This window comes from Gymnodraco acuticeps, unplaced genomic scaffold (assembly GCF_902827175.1).
Source record: "Gymnodraco acuticeps unplaced genomic scaffold, fGymAcu1.1, whole genome shotgun sequence".
Classification (NCBI taxonomy): Eukaryota; Metazoa; Chordata; class Actinopteri; order Perciformes; family Bathydraconidae; genus Gymnodraco; species Gymnodraco acuticeps.
Genome location: NW_022991693.1, coordinates 81,354 through 105,000, shown reverse-complemented (window position 1 = coordinate 105,000; position 23,647 = coordinate 81,354). Strand labels below are relative to the sequence as shown.

Here is a 23,647-nt window from a genome sequence, read left to right as displayed (position 1 = left end):
GGGACGATACCATGCAGCCTTCAGTAATACTTGACATCAAAATATCATCATTTATTCACCGTCCATTTAGGTTAACGACTGAATAAGTCATCATCTCACAAGACAGTCTGCCTACATATGACCTAGATTCTGTAAGCGTTTCACTGTAGGTGTTCAACAGCAAGGAGAGAGTTTACAGCACAAGCTTTCAATTCTTATTTCCATACCATTTAAGTAGAACTGATCACCAGTAGAGTCAACGCTTCAATCCAAAACTACTGAAACGTGGACATTAGCAATCAAGTGAGAATTATAAAATCAGAGTCGAGTGAGAAAATAACTTCAACACTCAAGAGATTTCTACAACTGTATGGGATATTTCACAAAAGGAGAACTAAAGAGCAAATGAAGATATATTTCAAGTAAAAAAATCAAAGAAAGCTATGTCGAATCAGAACCAATGCTTGAAATGCTAAACGATAACTGCCATGAGGGAAACAAATACTGCAGGAAGTCATCTCTACGTAATACTGCGTGATGAATGGCATGCCAACACATTAAATATTAATACACAAGCCTCTTGGCAATTTGTCAGGATAAATATTTACTATGAATATAAACGTCTACTACAGTATAAGTGACCACTTGTTAAACCAGCAACCTGATCCTATGTCTTACAAGTCATTCACATGTAAGCGGCTTGTGAAAGGTCCCAGAAGATCTACAGATACCAGCTATGGATCAAGAGCTCACTTATTGATGCAACAGGAAAGAAACAGGGATCTCTGAGCTCACTTAGCATTCAATTCAAACTTTATAAAAGGAATTTCCAGTACAGTGAAGTTATTGCTCACTTTCGACTGCAATCCCTCATGAATGCACGTTCTCATGGAGCGTAAAAACAACTGTAAGGTCAACATGCTTCAGTAGAGTGAAGTCATGCGACCACAAGGTCATGAGTTCAAATTCTTCCACGGACTGAAAAGATACAGCGGAAGTGAAACACAGCCCCTCTCTACTCAAGTTATGTAAACATGTACTAGGACGTTTTCATCCCACAATTGTCTTAGAGCTTCTCCAGTTTATGTGGGAAGTACCTCGTGGTGAGTTCTGGGTGGTTCTGTGAGGATGAAGAGAAACAAGAGAATACGTTCTGTCCTACCTGCGATGGGCGAAGTCACTGCTGGGAGACGGCTGGCTGGACAGACCCTTTGAGGTGATCGAATCTAAATCCTTCCATGTCATGAAGCCAGCGATCCCTTCCTGTTGTTGGTAAGGAAAAGATTAGCCACATTAGGATCAGTTAAATAAGATTGAAAACAGATGAACTAGAGATGTATCTAATGTCCCGTTTTCTTTCATTTCTAGTTTGAGGTTTTTTAATCAAATGAAATGTTCTTCAACTTTCTTTAAGACACATATCTCGTTAGTGAATGCCTCCCTTAATGTGTGCAGCTAAAGTGTTGTTCATAAGTCTCTGAAAAAAATGACCTTGCGGTCCAGATGCTTCTTCTGAGTGTTTGGGGTTTGCGTCCCTCTGCCACACCTGCTGCTCTCAGGGATGGGATACCTAAACACAGAAAGCACTTTCCGAGTGAGTGGGAACAATATATCGCTAAATGTCAGCTCAAAGAACACCTACTTACTTTAAAGTGGACCTATCATGCTATATGTGAACAATATATTGTTCACATATAGCATGATAGGTCCACTTTAACTCGATAAAACCGTACACATGTATTCACTGAGTGTTACCTGGGCAGAGGGCAGAGGTGGAACTCCAGGTCAGTCTCCAGATATTTGGGGGTGGGTTTGTACGCCTGCAGGCCTGGAGCTGGGTTCTACAACACAAACACATATCACATTATGTATTGATATCCTATTTCAGTCTCTGGGTTAAACACAATATGTAAGTATTTGACTAGGGGTCTCTTAACCAGAAGAAATGTAAATTGTACACAACAGAAAGAGGGGCCATTTCATTTTTAGATATTTTTGAGCAGATGCATATTAAAGATACATGGTCTTACAAAGATTCTGAGTGGGTTTGCTGGAAAAGGTGTGAGCAGAGCTTCAGGGGCGCTGAAGGAGAAACAGACAGCCTCCTCTGCCTCATCCTTCTGCTGATCCCCCCATGCCTCCACAGCGCCAGACTCATTCAGCACCGGCTCTTTCTAGGTAGATGAGTGAAGAGATAAATCAATCTTTCTCTAATATGGTGGAATCTGCATGTTTTGGTCCAGGTGCTGCAGATTTACCGCAGTGCGAAGTGGTCTGGCCAGAGAGGTTGGGATGTACGAGTTAAACGCCTCCCAGGCTGACACAGGTCTGTAGCCCATGAGCTTATAGTGCTGTGGAACCTGTAGAAACAAACAAAACCAATACAATAATATGATTGATATTAATAATCAGGTTTTTTATTTTTTTTATTAAAATACAGGTATTTAGGTGGTTCCCCCCCCCCCCCCCGCTGCTGCTGGGTACATATCTGCAGTAAACACCCACTTGAAGCTTGAAGAAAGGAACATGTGTCGTCACAGTAACATCGATGGGATCCACGGGCACTTCGACCAGATTACTGCGAGACTGGAAACATCAAGGAGACAAATGGCATTATTTGTTCGATTGAACACTGAGGCCTTATCTCCCCGGGGCATCGGGGAAATTAGAGACTTTATCAAAGTGCGGGAAACTGAGCTTCCTTTCTGATTCCACATCGAGATCAAAGACATCTTTCAAGGGCAATAATGAATGAAAATGGTTTCTTGTGCAGGACGATTGCCAGACCGCACTTGTTAGACGCTTTTATCCAAAGCGACTTACACACTGAATACTGTGGGCAATCCCCACAGGAGCAATTTGGGGTGAAGTGTCGACACAACGACATGCTGACAGCAGTGGGGGTTGAACCTGTACCCCCCTGATCCGAACACCAACGCACTAGACCACACACTTTTCAGGGAGTCTCATTCTTCCATATGTCAGAACCCATTAAGGTAATTTAGTATTTTATTTCAATAGCTTTAACAAGACAGAGCGATTTGCAAAGAAGTGGTTTAAGCTTTTGTTTTGACAGGCCGCGACATTGATTAAGTATATTTTAAACAGAACTAACAACCTGTAATCTGCAGGAAGGACGTCATAGATTCCAGATATATAATGAACTCACCAATGCAGAGAAAACGGGGAAAGAAAACGGAAAGATCCTGTCGGGTGAGATCTTCAGATCAAACGTCCTGTCCTCCTCGACTGAAAAAAAACAAACAGGTCGTAATTGAATTCTTCTGATCGTTATGGTCAGTGACAAATGTAATGTAAATGTCCTCAGCACCATAAATAGCCCCGTCCCTTTGGCCCTGCATGTACTGTGTGTTCTAAAAAGCTCATAATAACCAGAGGAGATCTCAATTTTTCCTGCAGGAATGAATTCAATTAAGCAATGCTTTTGTGACATGGCTTAATGAGATTACTTCTGAATGAGGAGATTAGAGGGTAATCAAAACCTTTCTTTGCCAAGGGCGAGTTCTTCATCGTTCTGCAGAGTTTCTTCAAACAGCTCAGTCTCCGGTCCATGCGGCATCGAATCACCGTCTGAAAGGTAGAGAAGAGTTCAGGGTGTTATTGCTTTAAATAAGTATAATAAATCAAACTCAGTGGCACACAAACAACAAGAGGACAGTGAACCCTTGTTGCCCTAAAAAGAAGAAACACAAAATTAGCAAAAACTAACTTCTCCACGATAAAAAAAAAGACCTTTAAATTGTATGCTTGTCCTGTGACTTTAAGAGGCCATGTCAGATGATTCTGCGTTCACTGGAAGGCACTTTATGTTCCCAGGAAAGTTGACTTTACCGTAAATAATATTATGCATTTAGTGGGAGGAATTTACACATGGTTGACCTAAAGGGACAGGGACAGCAGCCCCCTCCTGAGGGAAGAGGGAAGTGTGTTGGCGTGACCAGTCTGTGCATTAAAGCCAATGAATATGCATGTGAGCATTTTACACATGTGCTGGGATGTGAGTGCACCTTGCGGGCCGCCTGCTGGAAAAGACTGAGGGCTCGTCTCCTCAGATCCCACTGAAAGCTGCAGAAGAACTGGAAGGACGGGGCTCCCTCGCTGGCCTGGAGAGGGTACACACACATTTATTGACTTTCATTTGGCATTTACATGGAGCACGTATAAAAAGGGAAGTTCCATGAGGTCTCAGTGGTTAACGAGGAAGTCAGATGTACAGAATCAGGGTCTATGCAGGAATCCTGAAGTCAGATGTCAGACATTTTAAGACCTCATCGCCACTTTGAGTTTTAACCGGTTACCTTGGCGACACACTTCACCTCACATTGACTATACACAGTATTGATTGTCCTTCCTCCTTATCTTCCAACCATTTGGACGCAGACTTGCATTTCCCCATAACGATGTTGCTTAACAACCGGCGTAAACGGACCTCCGCGCTATCAAGCAGTGAGCGTGTGATGTCCTGTTCAGATGACGTCAAACCCAACGGGATGCCATCAATAAACTACACAGAATCACACTACACACCTACGCAATGATTACATTCAGGCAGACTGTAGAATACAACCTCTTTGGACCATTTATCTACTTATTGAAAACAAGCTACAAAATGTAACACCTTGGAAAATGCCCGTTAATACTTTTTAATAGCCTTCATTTTCGCTAAATTGATTTATCAACTTGTAAAACTTTTTAAGACCCCGCGGACACCCTGAGTATTTACATGGTGGCTCCACGATGATATTGGCACAACATTGTCTTTAAAATGAAATGCTGGCAACGTAAATCAGCATTTCTCCCATAACAGGCAAATAAAATGGATGTGGCATGAACTGTTTTTTTGTAGCAGGTTAAAAAACAAATGTGTTTATAGATGTCTGAGTTACAGAAACATCAAAGTGTGTTAACGTAGGATTGACTGCTGTACTTTATTGTACAAATAAATATAGCATGTTCTTCATGTAAGCTCAATTGAAGTGGTTTTCCTATGATATGAATTAGATGTGTTATGACTCAGGAGAGCTGTATCAAGCTAAGTTTCAGATTTTGACAGAAATTACAATAACAGTGTATTTAGATAGTTTGACACAGGCTTGCAAAAACTGTTACATTTCAAGACATCCATCACCCCCCCAGAAATGAATGCTGTCACAGGGCTCACTCATGATGGAGGGCTGTCAACATGAAATGAGTGGTCATTAATCTAGTGATGATAGAAAGATCTATTTAAAAACAGCTTGCTCAACCAGGGGAGTCGCTGAGTCCCACTGTATCAGAAGCTGCATGAAGAGAGTGAGTGATACAGAGCAGACCTGTCCTGCTGCACAGAGCAGTCGTCTGGAGGAGAGTTCAGGTCGTCCAGCAGCGAAGCCTTCCTCCCGCCTCTCATCTCCCCTTTTCACCTGCAACAAATCAGTTATCATGCTGGAGAGGAATTGGCAAGCAATCTGCTGTCGAACATGTTGGTTTAAAAGCATGAAGTAGATTTCTATTTTTGCTCTGGAGATGACCGATGCTGCGAAGCCGACGGAAAAATAACATTTCAACATGTTTAATCTCTTTAGTAAGAGATAACAGTGTCTTTGTCACAGGAAGAAATACGCTTGATGGGGTTTGTCGGAAATCTTAATTATCTACTAAAGTAACCATGACAACTAATCCTGTGGAGCATGGGTTTTGTTATTTTAAGACCATTTTATGCCATGATATAATAATAATATAATAAATAAAGTACACCATTAATTCTGTTCAGACATAAGAATTGGAACGTGAGAAACATATTTAAATATTCTAAATAATGTAAATGATGTACATAATAACCAAACAAAACCAGGAGCATAAAGTACATTTACTCTCAGGCTCTGTTACCAGAAATTGCACTTAAGTAAATGTTTAAACTTTGTCACAGATCTAAAGATGTATTCCTCTTTGGTGGGCGGTGGTGGCGAAGTCCATCGGGACTTGGCTTGGCAACTGGAAGGTCACCAGACCAAGTGCTACCGAGGTGTCCCTGAGCAAAGCACCGTTCCCTACACTGCTCCCCGGGCGCCGTTCATAATGGCTCCTAACACTAGGGTGGGTCAAATGCAGAGACACTTTTGTCCGGCAGTCAGTCAGTAGGTGCAAGTCTTGGACTGGGAGCTGTAGGGTCGCCGGTTCAAGTCCCCGACCAGACCTAAAATATGGAGTGTGGACTGCTACTTGGAGAAGTCCCAGTTCACCCTGTCCTTGAGCAAGACACCGTACATCCCCCTTCCCCCCTCACTCCCATTGCTCCCCGGGCGCTGTACAATAGCTGGCTCCTAGTACTAGACTCCTGGTTCTAGGATGGGTTAAAAGCAGAGAACACATGTCACTGTGTGCGCTGTGTGCTCTGCATGTGAGACCATTAAAGAGGGTTTCATCCCTCACAATTCTATTACTGAACAGGCTATATCCTGCAAATACATTTTCTTAATGGTTAGGACCGTAACAAAAAAAACAATATATATATTAGCTATAATTAAGATGGCAAATCCTCTTTTATGTAGCCTAAAGCCGACATGTCCCCACAACGAAGCTGGGGATCCATTACTTGATAATGTACAATTGATGGGGGTCATGTCAATGTATCATACACTGAGTCAATTATTGTGACAGGCCATGATATATCAAGGTATCGCAGAATAATTAGATAAAGCCACGAAGCTGTAATGCAAACACAGGAGGACATCTTCTCTGTTGAGTTATTCTAGGTCTGGTCTGCAGTCCAGATTCCACAGAGGATATAAAGAACAAGGTACTAGCTCCGATCATAAAAACCACAGAGCATCTATAAAACTCCAAAGAGGGCTGTGAATGTGTGTGTGTGTGTGTGTGTGTGTGTGTGTGTGTGTGTGTGTGTGTGTGTGTGTGTGTGTGTGTGTGTGTGTGTGTGTGTGTGTGTGTGTGTGTGTGTGTGTGTGTGTGTGTGTGTGTGTGTGTGTGTGTGTGTGTGTGTGTATTATAAACAGTGCAGGTGGAGAGGAGAGGGGAGGAAGTGCTGTTAAGTGCTCACTATTCAAATAACTTTTTGAGAAAACACACACACACGCATAGACCCATATTTCAGAAGTGATGTGACTTTGGCTGAGGCTGCACATTTCCACTGTGACTCAATAAAGCGTCACACACGCAGCATAAAAGCATGAAACAACATCTAATAAAGCTACTGAAGAACATTGGCTATGCATGTGTTGATTAGCTAAAAGCAGCACTTCCGGTATTTTAGTCGCGGTAATTCAAAAGGAATACTGCAAAACTATAATTCTGGCGATTACACTTTCCAACAAGGTATAGAGAGTAAAGGTCTTGTATTTGAGCCAATGAAAACATTTCTTACATAAGGTAAAGAGTGACACAGATATACATTTCTCTTTTTAAATGACACCGTGGGACTTGCTTATATGTATTTTGGTCCTGTTAATGTACTTTCTAGTTGACAACGTTTTCTAATATTTTGCTAGATATATTAAAAGGTGGTCGCTATGTTTATGCCCTAAGTTGAATTGAGGTAAAGTATAGTAATTGGCTCCACATTTGTCACAATTCTTTACCGCGTTTGACCCCTGATCGACATTAGACTGTTCCATTAAACGACCTGCTGTAAGAATATCAATCGGCAGGCTGTTTATCTGAGTCCATAATTAAGGGGAAGTTCTCACCATGTATTCATGCAGCGCAATCTCTCTCTCCTCCGCTATCTGCCTCCTGCTGTGCTCCGACACCGGGTCCTTACCAACACGAACTTGCCTTTGAAATAACAAATAAACAGGAAAAAACATCAAAGATAACTTTTTAAAGACACATATGCAACTGGAAAGAAATCTAAAAAGTACATGTGAGGTGCGTCTTAACTTCAATTGGCTTTTCTTTCCAGTTTAGAAAATGTTGAGGGAATAAACAATCTTTTCACAAACACTTCATCTAAAACAAGACACTTTCTGAATCGATTTCTCTCCCTCGAATCTCTCCAGCATAATGCAAAACCAAAAATAGCATCCTCTCCTACAACTTGCTATCACTTGTAGACTCTGTTAAGCTTCTTTAACTTGAGTTAGTGCATAAGAACCACTTTAACCATTCACAGGGATTTCAATGTAAATGTCAATGTATTCACCATCTGACGTGGTTGGCCTGCTCCTCCTTCACGTGTTGTTGAACCTTTTTCCTGAAGAGGGCTTCCTTCATCTGCCTGTTCTGCAGACCAGCCATGCTGCCACACGATATGGCTGAAGTGAGGGGACAACCAGACACATACTTTGTTATATGTGTATTTTCTGTATTGCAATTGACCTGATTCACCATACTGTGCAAAGGCAGAATAGAACAGGACAATAATACAGCTTTTCTGAGAGGAAATGCATCAAAAAGATTACAATCATTGGGTTTCATGTACCTTCCTTCAGGTCTTTAGAGCTGAGTTTATCAGTGTCTATGATCAGCATCTTTGCCACGCCTGCAGGAGTGCAGACATCTACCGGAGGCTTCAGTGCAGCCTGAACACTCGCTTGATCTCTCAGTGTCTTGAAACAAACAGCATGAAATGAAAGGCAACATGCCACAGCCAGAAAGGATCAGCAGTACACAACCGTAAGAGAGATTGGTTTGTTTCGAATTATTAGATAGGACAAAGGCAAAGGAGGAACCAAAACTACAAACCTTCCCAGTCTGATATTGGGGATTCTGTCTCCTTATCTAAACTAAATGAATAGAGGTACATAACTAAACACATCTCACACACTACCTTTGATTTGTCAGCCTCCTTAGTCGACCTGAGTTTGGTTTTACTTTGACGGGGCACTTGAGTGACAGGTGAAGGTCCTGTGTATCGAACTGCATCCCCATGACCCGCCTTCTTTCCCAACTCACTATCATGCAGAGAAAAGAGAACGGAAAAGGACGCCTAATGAAGTAACGTTTTAATTATGTTGGAATTGCACACATTAGTAAGGGGCGAGAACAGACTCATGAATAGAGAACACGGATTTGAATGCAAGGGACGTGTTTGCTGCTAATTTGAGGTTGCTAGAAGGAACATCTGAATGAATAAACAGTGGAAGGAGGAAAACTTAAGAGTGGAGAGGTGGTGGCGGCACGGTAATTGGTTCATTTTTGTTTAGAGGTCCAGGATCTGTTCTCGTAGCAGAGAGAATGGCTCTAAATAGGGTGTTTATACGATGATATATGGGCAGTGCGGGACGGCAGGGAGGCAGAGCAACGAGGTCAGAAGCCAGATCATTCATTTTCATTATATTTACATTTCTCCAGCTGTCATTTTTTGTGGTGGCGGATATTAATTAGAAAGACACATTCAGCAGTATCTATGACCGCGGTGTTTAATGGCTGATTCGACACTTCTCTGAAACAGTGTCAACATTTAACGCGTCACAAAGATTTACTACGTTTATATAAGCGCTTATTGCAGGACATAAGATTGATTAGATTGATGCAACATAGTGATTTGAGGGATGTGTTTATTGTACACAAGATAAGCCGGGCAGCAACACTAAGCAGCGAGCGTTTGGTTCTAGCTGGAAAAACACTGGCTCTTGCAATTATTATTTTAATCTTTCAATTGCAAATATCTTTTATTAGTTCCACGGCGGGGAACAACACACAGAGGGAGAATGCTTTATACGGCAAACATTCATCGGGAGGCATATCCATCTTGATTTCACTGCAGCAGCTACCAAGCTATTTTCATGAATTATTAACTTTCGGCCGAGATAACACCAAGACAGTGCGCTGGATGGAGCCGCTGCTGTGTGATGGATGGCACCATCTTTCTCATGGGAACACAGTTAAACATTAGGTTCTACACTGGCTGGAAAAAACAACTAATGGGAAGTTGTAATCAGCACACAAGCCTATTTTCTCTGGCTCTAAATGGACCACCTAGTTTAGTAATTACTTGCACGAACAACCTGAAAGCTGTGGTCATTACTGGACAGCGTGAGGAGAACGAAAAGGCTCCATCTAATCATTGTTATACTATCAGTCAGGATTTGTGATGTTTATCCAGACTAAATGAAGCTCCATGGGGAAGAACAGAGGACATAACATATTTCTATACTGTTCTATAGAACACATAAGTGGTGTTACTGAAGTTCTGTCTGATTGTACTTGAAGATAAAACCCAGGAGAGGGTGTGAACTCAACAGTTAGAGTATGAAATGTCACATATGATAACAAAGAGAAAAAACAACAAGAAAAACACATTACCACCCCTTAAACAAATATATTCTGCTGGATCCTGTTCAGCCGATGTAAATATCCGTGTGCGCCTTTAAGGGGAAAGTTCACCAAAAAAAAAATCAAGGATGCATTGTTGATCCTCTTACTGTATCACTGTTACATCGTAGGGAAGGCAGTCATATCTACAGCTAATGAGTACAACACTCTGCAACTCCCAAAACATATCTATATTTATAAAAACCTCCACATCTAAGAATAGGTCTTTTTGTAATTAAGGAGATACTGTCCCATCAATGTAGTGCAGCGGGGAAACCATGAAGAACACCTCAAATCTGTTTTGTACCATTCATTCATTTTATAGTATTAAGCAATTCGACAAATAAAGATCAACGGCTGGTTTTACCTGAGGGCCAAGTGAGGGGTGCAGCTGCCACTGACGGTGCAGAGGAAGGGTCTGCTGTTGAACTGAGAGATGATCAGCTGGAAGGTGACCTGACAAGTCTTGTATTGGAAAGGACTGAAGGTCACCATGATATTCTCTTCACCATTGGCTGGTATCACACCTGGAGGGGCAAAGAGAAGACAATAGGGGTGCTTGTGACACTCATTTTCATAACATGAACACAACCTGTTGCCATTCAGAGTGTGCTGTAACTAGTTAGCTAAACATAATGGATTCACGCCTTGTATTGCATGTACTTAGGCTGTAAGTGATGTGTTACGGTTTATTGTGTGTAGAGAGGACAGAGGATAAAAAAAGGACATCCAAAATAAGAAACTCGTTTGTATCCGTTCTTCCCACTCCAGGTTTGTACTTAGGTAAACCTCCAGCTGTATTTCAAATCCTAAGTGCTGCTTTCCGCCGTGTGTTATGATGCTTCCCAGACCTTCAATACTGCTTCGTGTCGCTGTGTGGAAACTACAAGCATCCTTCAAACTCTGTGGCGACTTGTTTAATACACAACCAGTCCAAGGTCTGAGAAAACACAGCACACCTGCTTTACAATGGCTGGTGTGCTACATGAGAACCACAGATCCACATCCCCTGCTAGATAAAGGGAAAACATGCAGAAGGCCATATTATTTGCCTTAAAAGACAAACAAAAGGGTGTAAATGATTTCACAGGTGTTGGTTAAAGTGTGGCCTCCTCGTCTTTAAAAGGTTTTCGTAGGAATTGTAATGATAGAAAAATAGCTTCATAGATTCATTTTTTATATAGTCTTGAAATCTGCAAATATGTGTATCACTTTTATACCAAGGCTAACTTTCAGTCATCTGTATACGCTTAACACAGTGAGGGAACATCGAAGGTATATATATTTGATAAGTCCCTACCTGTGAGGGGCTGGATGGAGAAGGCCTCGTGGGGCTGGATAACTTGCACCTGGAACTCAAAGTCGATGGGGCAGCTGCATCTCAGAGGAATAGCCTGGCAAACACTAGAGACAGGTGGGGAACAAAAGAGATGAGGATATTTTTGTTATGATCTGACACCAAAGGGTGAATGGAAGCCTGGGCAGCTGTATGGAAGGATAGGAAGAGACAGGCCAGCCCGGGGGCAGATGGGAGGTCAGGAAACAGTCCGATGAAGAACACACAAACTGTACGGCGTACGCACACACCTGTTTCCAAGTGGCACGGCTGACAGGTCGATGTGAGGAGGGATGCACAGGTCATCGATGACAGGGTAAGCATGAACTGGAATTAACAGGTTCTCCTCCCCCTTAGAACGGGTGTGGGTGGGTTGAATGCACAAGAAAGAGAAAACAGGAGACAGTGTATAGAGATAAGACCGATAAGAGAGGTCTCAAAGTAAACATGGGGATGTTTCACCAAATAATAAAACAACTAGAGCTGAAACAGTTGATTGACAGGAGAACATTTTCTAAATTAGTATTTTTTGATGCAAAAACTACAGATAGAGATTTTGGAGATGCTATTTTATGCACAATCATATTAAAATGAATAACTTGGAGACACAAGACAATTTGGAGACATGATCTTGGACATTTCCCCCCAATTTTCGATCTACAAATAGATTATTATTAGTTAGTTGTTTGCTTTGAAGTTATTTGAGGATCGCTGTGATGTACAGCTTTTACTTAATGCCTAAAGTGTAAAGATGAAAGCGCCCTCAGTGGTGCACAAACATCTGGATCCTCACCTTGCAGTGAACTCGAATGCAGTCATAGAAGTAGCGCCACTCGTCGGGACACAGCCTGACCCTCAGTGTGTAGGCGAGGCCCGGGATGAGTCGATACTTGAAGGAACACAGATGGAACGGGTTGAATCATAAGAAACAACACTAATGGCTGAGTGGAGTCATTCAGGTCAGCCATTTGTAATGAAAAAACATACCTTTTTAGTGTAAGTTGTTTGGAAGTGCTTGGTTTGAGTGGGTATGACATGAATATTCATAACTTCAGATGAGATGTTGATTAGTTTCTGAGGGAGGAGAGAAAATAATTATTCATTCCCATCCAATCATGTGCACTAGAGAAAAACCATTTCCATTTTCTTGGTGTTTACATCCATTCTACAGGGCTTCCTCACGAACATATGAGGTACAATCAGTGCCCATTCAATTGAAGCTAGACCAAATTAAATCATCCAAACGTTATACTTGTTGATGCATGGGCGTGAGAAGGGGTGACATGAAACACATTTGTAGGGAGCAAAACAAGTTATGTAGACAGATAGAATAAATGCCGGAAAAACATTTAGCTAAAACACAACTTAAAGAGACGTCTTGTCATAACACCAATATCTACGTCCTGCTATATGTCCTGCTATATGTCCTGTATGCATTCAGCTACAAAGAGTACAAAGGCTTGGAAAAACCATAACACCATCCATCAAGCACAAACGTTGCACCAAACTGCACAGACTTCCACTTCTCCCTGACCCAGGCTATCGTCCACACATCAGTCACCAAGTGCTTCAAACATGAGGATGCATATAACTACGTCCTGATTATTGCACTGGTACATCTTGATCTCTACGATGCTCTCTGAGTGTCTCTTTAGGGCCGGTTGAGAACCCGCGGTACTCTTGAGTGTTGGTTTCTAAGCTGACAGGAGTACTGTAAGAAGAATGTGATTACAGTCTTTCTGTGTCGAGTTAATATCATAACCAGCTCTGTAAATGCACCCAACACTGCCTCTAAAGGAGCGGCCCCTTTTGAAAAAAAGAACTCAACTATTCACTAACATATCAATATATATATACATTTAAATCACTTACAATCTGTAAATGAGCTGTTCAATGTAGCCTGTGAATGGGAGTGTGTATTTTCCTCACCAGGATCTTTACGTAATCCTTCCCCAGCTCAAACCCACTGAAGTGAAGCTCTGCGGGCTCTGCTTGGATCAGGCTGTTGCTTTTCAGTTTGGCATAGATTTCTATAAGAGGGAACAAGTAATTAGTGAAATGCTTTTTAGCAACAGGACATTTCCTTGAATGCAGGCTTTTTAATACGTACTTGATTCGAGAAGATGATTGGGAGCGTTTGCTTTGCTCCTGCTCTCCTCCACCAGCTGGCTCAGAGGCACAGGGGTCCCCCTCCTGAGGGGCTCCGGCAGTTTCTGGGGGCCAGAGAGGACCACCTCCATCCTGCAAGAGGTCAGGCCTGGCTCCTCATGAGAGAAATGACAGAAGGCTGGAGGACAGACAAGGAGACACCAGATTGTTGGGCAATATTATGTTGGTAAAGCTATGAATAAATAATCTGAATACAAGAGGAAAGACATGGAAGGACAGCGGGTCATTATGTGTGTTAATGACAGAACTGAATATACTTTCTGACATTAAGATGCAAAAAGCATGCACGAGGGGGGCATCACATCCCGTCCTACTGTATACAGTAATCCATTAACACCCCTTATTTTTGAATCATGTTACTTTGTTGGAGCCTTATGCTAAATGCAACAAATGTTTTTCCTAAAAGGTAAATACTGACAATTTGTCTCCCCCTCTCATACACAAACACTTTTATTTTGTTATGATTTGACCGGCCACTCATTGGATAAACATGTGTTTTGGTTGGTGAGTGAGCCACGTCTTTCCCTAGAATTAGATGGAGCTAATTACTGACCGTGCTTGGAAAACTTCAACGCAGCAGATATATGTATTATTTGTAAGCCTTAATTCCCAGATATGTACAGTGAGCTGTGCACCAGGTGTGTGCCTCCTCCAATCAGATGAATTCATCACAGGTGCACCAATCAGGTGACGATACATCTCAAAGATAATTAAAGAAATTGGCGACACCTGAGAAAATATAAAAGCATAGAGCTGCAAAGTATTAAATATTAAAGGTTAAGTGGTCATAAACGTCATAAACGCACGGTATTTGCATCACTTATAAGTCTTAAACGTGAAAGGAGCTATATAAAATTGAAATTATTATTATTATTAAACAACAGTAAATTATATTTTTGTACCGCTAAGTATTTTTTAGTTATCAATTCAAACTTTTTAATATAGCACTTTTGATACACAAAGATAACTCAAAGTGCTTCACAAACAAACCACATAAACAAAACTCCTTGTGAAAAGTTAAATTAAAAAAATACAATGATTAGCGTTAGCTTACCTGTGGTCACCTGTTAGCTTAATTTAACCACTCAAACTCATGCTAGCGTTAATTTCAAAGCTGCATAGCAAGACTTTTAACCGCTTCTCATTCAAAAAACATTATGAACAATGTCACTTCAGAACTTACTTACGTTTTAGGCGAGGGTTTGCATGAAGCTCTTGATTTTAAAACCAATATATTCCGTCTATTTTTCACAAAACAAACATTTTGAAGGAAACCAACCTCCACCCTCAAACACTGATGTTGCCATAGAGACCCTCGTGTTCTGAAGGGGGCGGGACTAACGGCCTGTGGGCGAAGCCGATTTGCCCCCAAAGGAAGTCAATGCCAAAAAATAAGACCGAATAACGGAAACTTTGCTTTCAAAATAAAAGCATAGACGGCTAATATGTATATTATTTTAATATTTGTTTGGATGTATACAGTGGAAATATATTCTGTTGATCCACATTTTAATGAAGTTACGCCCTGTTACTATATGTTAACGTTGTTACACATTATGAAAGTATAAAAGTAACGTGCCCATGAATTAAAACTTTATTTTGAAAGTCATAACTTCCAGTTGACTTTTCATTACAGCTACCTTGATGGTCGAGTATCACATTGTCCTGAGGAGAACTGTGCATAATTATCGACACTGAGTAGACCTATGTTTGATATCATATATCTGCTGCCAGCAGGATGCTTGCCTTTCATTCTAATCAGATATGAGGCTTAATGTTTGGATGTAGGTCCCTATCTTGATTGAAAAAAGGAACCTGCCAGAGAGAATGACAAAAGTTGGACTTATTGGAGTGCTACTGTTACCCCAGGTGAGAATATAAAAGTGTGTTTGAATCTATATATGTTAAGATTAAGTTAACTAGTATACCTTTATTGTAGGCGTCATCCTGGTGTCTTCCTCATGTTAATCTAATGAAAGAGGAGGATACGTGCCTGACAGATCTGCTGCTTTTGACACAACAAACAGGTGAGTTACATTCGTTGTACGCATGTTACACTTGTATCTCATAAAACATATTGTAGTTAAGTAGGCTGTTTTCCATTGAAATAATGTTTATCTCTGGAATAAATAAAATCTCTAAATAAAGCACTTTTTAATTTATAGAAATGTGAAGCAATGTTTCGGTGACACCCAGTGGTCACAAAACAAAAGGCACCCTGACATCTCATCCTTACATTAGGCAGAATGTATTGTACACTAAATGATCCAGATGCATCCAGAATTTGAGGTTTTGCAGTGTTTCAACTCTGCAAAAAAAACACATCACATGTACCAATATATTCCGTCTATATGGATTCATTCTTATTATTGACTTGTTTGTATTGAATTGCAGCAAAAAAAATGTCATTTCTGTTCCAACTATGAAGAAAACAATATCAGTGTACACTGTAAGGGAATGTGGGATGAGCTGAACTGCTGGCCTCCTGCTTCTCTCGGAGAAACCGTCTCTCAGCCGTGTCCAGAGTTTTTCAGCTCGGAGGGTGAGACACACACACACACACACACACACACACACACACACACACACTATCTATCCCATATCGGTGAACTGGTTAATTATTTACCAAAAAGCTGATCTGTTTTCATAAAGAACTCACATTTTCCTTTTCCCTCTCAACGTCTCTATGTGCACAAGGATTTTATGGCTGCTGACTGTTTGGTTAGGGACACACTAGAGTGCTAAGTATGTGTTAAAAGATGATGATAGATTTCATGATAATGTATCTGACGTTTATGAAGAGGTAATGTGTAAAGCTTTTCACTTTCCAGTAAATCCAAGTTTGCAACACAGGACATATTTCTTCTTCTGTCAGGCACATATTCCCTTTCAGACAACAGTAATGATGAATATGTGTATGCTCTTTTGCAGCTAAAGTGCATCGTAACTGCACGGCCAGTGGCTGGACGGACCCTCTGGTCCCACATGAAGACGCATGCGGCTACACCTTCAATGAGACTCTCCACTTCCTTGGAGAGGTTGGTAGAAACTAATATTTACACAGTGTGTTAGTTATGAAGCAAATAGGCCACTACTTGTACATTTTAACTGGCTCAGAATAACAGGGTTTCAGTTTCATCGGTGTTAGGAACAGATCTGCCTGAAACTGAATTGAAAAGTTAAGACCCCTGTTTACCAAAATGATATGCCCAAACTCTTGAAATAAACAATATTAATTTAACACCTGATGCCCTCAAGAACTCTCTCTCTTTGAACATTAGACTGCCCACATTTAAAGGTACATTTCTGTATAAGAAAGACATGACAAAGTGATGTTTTCTCCTTGTTCAGTCCCATTCGTATTTCTCCTACGTGAAGACCATGTACACGGTGGGATACGCCCTCTCCCTCATCTCCCTCTCCATCGCCGTCACCATCTTCTGTCTGTTCAGGTGAGAAACATCTGAATATCTTCATCCTTTCTTCAACCAGAAAAGTGTTATCCTGAAACTGTGAGTGTTACCGTTCCTTCAGAAAGCTGCACTGCACCAGGAACCACATTCACATCCAGCTGTTTGTCTCCTTCATCCTGAGAGCCATCTTCATCTTCATCAGAGACTCCCTGCTGTTTCACAATGAGGAGCTCTACCACTGTGACGCCTACCCGGTACCATCTCCTACATCTGGGGTGTCCAAACTTTTTTCACCGAGGGCCTCATACAGAAAAATATACAAAGGGCTGGGCCACTCAGTAGAGATATATTGCCTCATATGTTAAGTTAGCAAAATTAATAAAATGAAGGTAAATTATGCTTAATACTTGAACATGCTTTCACAGCTCTCTATAGGGTTTCATTTATTTTGTTACAGCTCATTCCTTAGCCTCAGATTGCTTATAATTAGGGGAAATATGAAGGGTTTATTTCAAGCGTGATATACAAAGAAGTTATTGGGCTTTTTTCTTATCACTTAGATTTGACTTTAACTGACTGGTTTGTTTGAAAAGTGGGCTTTTTAACACATGAATACTGTGTGATATCGGCTTTCATCTATATTGAAGAAGCACAATACAAGACAAGCGCAAGTTTCATGTGTGGGCCATACTCCATTATACTTTTAGAATTTGCTGATGGCCGATTCAAAATGGCTTCCGCATTTGGACACCCCTGTCCTACATTATACAGGAAGGTGAGAGTGTTTTCACACACCTTTCCTGTGCGGCAGGTGGTGTGTAAGGTGGTGCTGATGTTTTCCAACTACTCCATTCTGGCCAACTACAGCTGGCTTCTGGCGGAGGGTCACTTCCTGTTTACTCTGGTGAGCCGCTCCTTCTTCTCCCTGAAGAAACACCTGGCCTGGTACATCGTCCTGAGCTGGGGTAGGTCACATGATCACATCAATCAACTCAATATAGCTGTATTCACATTGACTATTTATTCATTTGTATTATTATAGCAACCAGTCATGCCAACATTAATTACACTGTAATCTGAGTTTTTCCATTTTAACTGTATTGTAATATTATATTTTAACTGTACTGGGTATTATTTTATTGACCTGTACTTAAATCATGTTTTATAATTGTCTGTGTGATAGATATTATGCAATGTTTGGAGTGTGTGTTGATTGTTATGTACCTACTTTAGCTCTCTTCTCTTTTCTGAGATGAATCTATTTGCATGCATGGTCCTTGTTGAAATAAACACATAATAATTCATCCCTTAGGTTTACCTCTGATTGTCATCGTCTCCTGGGGATGTGCAAAGTACTTTTATGAAGACGAAGGGTACGTGGGGTTAAAATGGAATCACTCATTCATTTGTTTTGTCGTTATCAAATGATATGATTGTATTTCTTATTTTATCGCCACAGCTGTTGGGAAACCAGGAGGCATGAGTGGATTTGGTGGATACTCCGAGTGCCAGTTCTTCTGACTATATCTGTAAAAACTTTACTTGCATTTCATTCTCTGTTAAAACGTCTTTCAAATTAGTAGTAATATAATAGTAGTTCCAGGTTTTGGGGAGTACACACATTTGAGATGAGAATTGCTTCATTTTCAGAATATAAACATATATGAGTGGGATCAATAAAGTTGAGGACAGCAGTTCAATCAGGAGAGACGTGATGTATGGAATATATATTTATTATCGGTCACATTATATAAATGAAACATAATGATGACAGTTTATAACAAGTGAATGAAATGGTGTTTGGCGATTAGGCCCAGGTTTTGTAGGATATCATTCGGGAAGGGAAGAACCGTTTCCGATGAACCCCCCTGGGTCTAGACACTGGTGGTGGTGATAAGTGGTTAGGTCTGGTTGGAAGGGAGAAGGTTAAGCTTGGCCCTGAGTTGGAAGCAGAAGGCGAAGGGGTGGAGGAGGGTTGCGCGTTGACAGCTGATAGGAAAGGGGAGAGCACATATAGAGGGATTAACAGGTGCGATAATTAGGCTTGTAAATGGAGGGGAGTAATAGGTTAGCTGAGGAGTGGCGCTCCCTGTCATTTAGTGCAGGGAGCGAGTATTGCCATGACGTGCAATACGGAGTGATAGGTCTTCCTGTCTGAACTTGCGCTAAGCTTCATTTGTTGACATAGGAAAAAACAGTGTATTTGAGGAATGGTATTTTGACTAAGATTAATGAAGACGGTGCCTATTTGCAAAGAAAGCTAAACATTTATTTCTTAAAAGGCCAAAGTATTCCACACACATGATAACAATCGTCTTTTAATAATTCCAGATGAACCTCGTCTTTTTCTTGGGCATTTTGAGGATCCTGGTGAACAAGCTCAGGATGCCAGATGCACAGAGGAATGAATTCAGCCAGTATAAGTGAGTACTAGAAAGACAAGGTAAACTTAACTATGTGCATTTAAAAATAATAGTTTCGGCGAAAACTAAAAGGTACCATGGGGTCAGATTATCATTTTCCAAAGGGGGGTTCGTTTAGCATGAAACACTTGAAATAACTAAAGGATAAGTTAAACAAGAAAGTAGAAAGGCCTGAGGTCACAGAAAACTATTTCTGCTAAAAAGTGAGCATTGATTGAGAGACCTAAACATTTCAGATGTGTGTATCTGTAACTTTTATTCATGTATCGAGTGTTTTTAAATGTCATTTCATAATGTCTCTTAATGTCTTTTTGTAAAGCACTTTGAATTGCCTTGTGTTGAAATGTGCTATATAAATAAACTTGCTTTGCCTTACCAAGTATACTTACTTAAGTACTTACCTTGTATAGCCATACTTTATCTAAAGCTGATTACACTATTAGTTTACTAGGGGAAAAGCAGTGTATTTGAGGAGTGGTATTTTGCATAATATAACATAAGATTGTGTCTATTTGATTAAAAGTGCACGCACAAGGACAGAAAGTAAATCTAAGACATGATTCAAAAGGTAGATGCCTGGAAACGTATTTGTATTATTAATTAGCGTAAAACATACTTTATTTTTCTTTCAGGAGGCTGATCAAATCCACCTTCTTCCTGGTGGCTCTGTTCGGTCTGCACTACATACTGTTTGTGTTCCTACCTGTGGAAGTCAGCAGCTCCGTGTTTCAGATCTGGACCTTTGCAGAGCTGGCTCTGTCCTCCACTCAGGTACACTCGGTTCATTCATGAGAAGAACAGCAATGAGAACATTCAACTCACAACCTTGTCAATTAGCATGCCAGATATGATTGGATGAGATGTAGCTTCTTGTCGACCAGCTTTGTAACATACTATTGACACCTTTTCACAATCACAATAGCAGAAGAACAATTAAGCTTCACGAGGGTATATTGCAGGTTTTATAATGACATTTTATATATTGTTTGGACAATTTCACACATCCATTTACATTTAACGTATGTTGCTTTGAGTTTTCTATTTCGAATTATTGCTTACTATCATATGTATTTTTTTGTATGTTATTAATGTTTTTTTATTTAGAATGTGTTGTATTTACTTAATTAGTTTATTCTGGGGGGTTATACAATTGTGTAATGTCTTTTGCTGAAGAAAACAACTCACCAAATCTCCTCTGTTTAAGGGCTTTGTGGTCTCGGTGCTCTACTGCTTCATGAACGGGGAGGTAAGGCCTTCATTCAAACTGAAACATCTGCAAAAGGAGCGACCTACCTGTTATTGATCGTGTTTCCTCCAGGTTCAGCATGAGATCCAGAGGAGGTGGAGGAGGTGGAGGCTGACCCAGCACCTCCCCAGCAGGAGGAGGCAGCACCACGGCTCCATCAGCCACAGCGGCTCCCCCCACACACAGGTAGGTAGATACATCGATCGGTACTTTATTGATTGGTACAACAAATCACCTCTGGCCGGAAGAGAACTCTCGGCTTAATCTGTGCTGTCCTGATTTTCATCCTTACCCTGTTGCTGTTAAACCACTACATCTCCCCACGGGGATTAATAAAGCCATCTCATCTTATATAATATCCTGCTTCATATGTTGTCACTGTACATTTCTAATTCAACTTTAATGCTATTTTATTGCTATTGAGATGTTGACTTTTTGACATTTGTATTTCTAGTCTTTTAATTTGTATTGTATAATGCCATGTCTTTTGATGCTGCTGCAACACAAGCATTTCCCAACTTGGGATCAATAAAGTACTTCTTGTCTTCTCTCAGGTCTCCCTGCTGCCCTGCCCCCCCGCTGGCCCCGTGGACACCGTGGAGATGTGACTTCAGCTCAAATCCGCTCGTTTCCTCTCTCCACCCAGCGACACCTGATTGATCCTGGATCAGCTTAGCTGAGAGTCGATCAGGACACGACTGTAGAGGGAGGGTTTCTGATGCCTGGACTGATTTTATTTGAAGACATAAGGATGTAGAACGCACTAAGGAGGCCCAGTTAGTAGTATCAAACTTAATTTGTCTTGAAATACCAATGTATGACCATTCAAGAGATAATGTGGATGCTTTTTTAACTGGGGTTGTTATCCATAGTCAGTGTGTTACTACAGAGGGTTGCAGTCTGCAGAAATAGACAATAATATCAGCACTGTAGCTAAGCAAACTTATATTAAGACATATAAAAGAAAGACCAACTTAAAAGTAATTCAAGCTTCATTGTACGTGTCGATATTTTGAATATTGTGAGATTTACCTTGTTTTCAGAGAGCCCTTTCTTCAAATCCACCAGACTCCTTTGACAAAAACAGTCATTTTGACCTCAAAGAGTACACTTCTGTTACCCTGCCTTCATGAGTTAGTTTCCTTTTGATATTTGGTGAATACTTGTTGGATATTTGGCCTAAGGCTTTAGTCTCAGGCCCAAAGAACAAGTCTTTATTTTTGATACCAGTCTTGTGAACCAATGCTTTTTATTTTAACATTTTTATATGAAAATGTACATTGTGTTTGCCCTTAAAAAGAATAGCAATCGAGACAGAAGCTGATCACATGCTGACCCTCGCTTCATTATGAGCGATCAGAACGTTCTCCATGTGGTCTAACGCAGGAATGAAATAGCAGGTGATGTCTGTTCTACATGAAGTCCAATGTGTTGTCTATTGAACAAAGTGAGAAATGTGATGTTGGAAATAATACAGAAGGTGAGAAAGTGACTCTAGATCCCATATTTTATCTTCAGGTCCTCCACCAATTCGATATATGCCACCTTCGCCTCGTCTTTGCCCAAGCCTGTTGTTAATAAGCAAACCGTGTGACAGTAGAATAAATATCAGTTTTTCAATTACTCTTCTTTTAAGTTCTTTAATGCTGTGTGAAGATCTTACCTTTTCTTCGTTCCCATGCATCCCATTTCCCGCGTCCTGCGAGGTCAAATATCGACGGACGACCTGAAAGAAAGTAAATCAATTAAATAGCTGAAAGAAAAATGTACTTCAAGTATCAACAGTAAAAGTACTCAGTGCAGAAAAATCGCCCACATGAAATAATCATTATCACATAGTTCAATAAAAGAAAATCTTTTCTCAAACCCTTAGGCTTAACAATTGTATTTAAACTTTAATGTAATAAAACAAGTTGCCCTTTAACCTCTTGACCTAATAGTTAAAAATGCATGGTATTTAAAAAATGTGCAGATAGTGGTTTGGGGTTGAAATAAAAGTTATTTCTACTAACACATAATACTTTTTTCTCACATTTTGTGCACACACTTGTTCATATGCTTGTTACTAAGCACTTCAGTTGCATATGTATAACATGGGTGTGCCGTGGTGCTGGTCACAATACAAAACTCTCAATTAACGACTTCTATCAGTTTTGCCATCTTTCACAGAAAGACACCCAACTTGTCCGACCTGATTCTAGTCTCACCGCGCCCTGCAGGTATCTGCTCACTGCTGGGTCACTCTGAGGACATCGCAGTCTTTCTTTGGCGTTTCCATATTCATTCTACGTTGTTAGCAACCTTACACTCACCTATGTTAACATCCCCGACTGTGGCTTGTTTATATAAACCGTACATCTCCCCCAGATCGCCGTAGCCTGGTCTCTGTTTCAGATTCTTCACCTCCTCTACGGCTTTTTCAAAGGACTCCTGGAAGGGGAGAAGACACAGAAACTCAAACTCTCATATTTAAAATAAACATCTATGATATAGCTTTAAAAACAACAACTTCCCTGTGGATAACACAACTTAACGGTACAGTACATCCTTGTGTCCCATAGCGGCTTAAAGTGAGAGAGTACTTACATTCATGACTGCTGTGTGACACCTTCCTTCACTCTCTGCTGGTTATAAGTCCTGAAAGCAGGTTATCAAGTCAGGGAGGAGCTTTCTTAAAGACACAGAGAGTAAACACAGCAGGAGAATAACGGCTAATAAAAGGAAGGAAAAGTATACTTTGAGATACGTTTTTTGAATCATAGTTTGTTAAACATTATATCTTGAAATCTAAACATGTGATACTTGATGT

At 40.6% G+C, this 23,647-nt stretch overlaps 3 protein-coding genes across 6 annotated transcripts in view; 1 reads left to right on the top strand and 2 right to left on the bottom strand.

The window, feature by feature from the left end:
* The window catches only part of cfap221 (cilia and flagella associated protein 221), a 17,791-nt gene extending 2,715 nt beyond the window's left edge, over nucleotides 1–15,076 (bottom strand). Inside the window, exons 1-22 of one of the 4 annotated variants that reach the window (XM_034198776.1) lie at nucleotides 14,940–15,076; nucleotides 13,698–13,874; nucleotides 13,517–13,617; nucleotides 12,575–12,661; nucleotides 12,381–12,476; nucleotides 11,839–11,939; nucleotides 11,552–11,655; nucleotides 10,619–10,778; nucleotides 8,765–8,888; nucleotides 8,417–8,543; nucleotides 8,138–8,249; nucleotides 7,683–7,770; nucleotides 5,313–5,402; nucleotides 4,008–4,103; nucleotides 3,483–3,570; nucleotides 3,149–3,228; nucleotides 2,485–2,565; nucleotides 2,238–2,339; nucleotides 2,010–2,153; nucleotides 1,735–1,820; nucleotides 1,471–1,549; nucleotides 1,142–1,242 (exon numbers count right to left, since the gene is read on the bottom strand). In XM_034198776.1, coding sequence (XP_034054667.1) covers nucleotides 1,142–1,242; nucleotides 1,471–1,549; nucleotides 1,735–1,820; nucleotides 2,010–2,153; nucleotides 2,238–2,339; nucleotides 2,485–2,565; nucleotides 3,149–3,228; nucleotides 3,483–3,570; nucleotides 4,008–4,103; nucleotides 5,313–5,402; nucleotides 7,683–7,770; nucleotides 8,138–8,249; nucleotides 8,417–8,543; nucleotides 8,765–8,888; nucleotides 10,619–10,778; nucleotides 11,552–11,655; nucleotides 11,839–11,939; nucleotides 12,381–12,476; nucleotides 12,575–12,661; nucleotides 13,517–13,617; nucleotides 13,698–13,827 — 2,177 coding nt within the window. In that variant the 5' untranslated portion in view covers nucleotides 13,828–13,874; nucleotides 14,940–15,076. Of the gene's footprint in view, nucleotides 1–1,141; nucleotides 1,243–1,470; nucleotides 1,550–1,734; nucleotides 1,821–2,009; nucleotides 2,154–2,237; nucleotides 2,340–2,484; nucleotides 2,566–3,148; nucleotides 3,229–3,482; nucleotides 3,571–4,007; nucleotides 4,104–5,312; nucleotides 5,403–7,682; nucleotides 7,771–8,137; nucleotides 8,250–8,416; nucleotides 8,544–8,764; nucleotides 8,889–10,618; nucleotides 10,779–11,551; nucleotides 11,656–11,838; nucleotides 11,940–12,380; nucleotides 12,477–12,574; nucleotides 12,662–13,516; nucleotides 13,618–13,697; nucleotides 13,875–14,309; nucleotides 14,448–14,939 lie in introns of those variants that run through there. The other 3 variants (XM_034198775.1, XM_034198778.1, XM_034198779.1) reach the window with 3 other exon arrangements.
* Nucleotides 15,077–15,466: 390 nt separating this feature from the next.
* On the top strand, nucleotides 15,467–21,849 carry LOC117534558 (vasoactive intestinal polypeptide receptor). Its single transcript, XM_034198786.1, has 14 exons — nucleotides 15,467–15,625; nucleotides 15,696–15,783; nucleotides 16,185–16,298; nucleotides 16,688–16,794; nucleotides 17,108–17,208; nucleotides 17,291–17,423; nucleotides 17,981–18,134; nucleotides 18,482–18,542; nucleotides 18,629–18,698; nucleotides 19,501–19,592; nucleotides 20,225–20,363; nucleotides 20,797–20,838; nucleotides 20,911–21,024; nucleotides 21,393–21,849. Exons 1-14 carry the CDS (start codon nucleotides 15,584–15,586, stop codon nucleotides 21,444–21,446), a joined length of 1,311 nt encoding a protein of 436 aa, XP_034054677.1. The 5' UTR covers nucleotides 15,467–15,583; the 3' UTR covers nucleotides 21,447–21,849.
* Nucleotides 21,850–22,070: 221 nt separating this feature from the next.
* LOC117534560 (acyl-CoA-binding protein-like) lies at nucleotides 22,071–23,475 on the bottom strand. Its single transcript, XM_034198787.1, has 4 exons — nucleotides 23,425–23,475; nucleotides 23,151–23,268; nucleotides 22,502–22,564; nucleotides 22,071–22,406 (listed from the first exon to the last, which is right to left on the bottom strand). The coding sequence occupies exons 1-4, from the start codon at nucleotides 23,428–23,430 to the stop codon at nucleotides 22,333–22,335; spliced, it is 261 nt and encodes an 86-aa protein (XP_034054678.1). The 5' UTR covers nucleotides 23,431–23,475; the 3' UTR covers nucleotides 22,071–22,332.
* Nucleotides 23,476–23,647: the final 172 nt, after the last annotated feature.

Coding starts and splice junctions, on each gene's coding strand:
- LOC117534560 (XM_034198787.1), bottom strand. Junction 22,565..23,150: donor AGTCGGGGATGTTAACATAG/GTGAGTGTAAGG, acceptor ACTTTCTTTCAG/GTCGTCCGTCGATATTTGAC. Junction 22,407..22,501: donor TGCATGGGAACGAAGAAAAG/GTAAGATCTTCA, acceptor TATTAACAACAG/GCTTGGGCAAAGACGAGGCG.
- LOC117534558 (XM_034198786.1), top strand. CDS start 15,584: ATGACAAAAGTTGGACTTATTGGAGTGCTACTGTTACCCCAG. Junction 17,209..17,290: donor ACCATCTTCTGTCTGTTCAG/GTGAGAAACATC, acceptor CCGTTCCTTCAG/AAAGCTGCACTGCACCAGGA. Junction 20,839..20,910: donor ACTGCTTCATGAACGGGGAG/GTAAGGCCTTCA, acceptor TGTTTCCTCCAG/GTTCAGCATGAGATCCAGAG.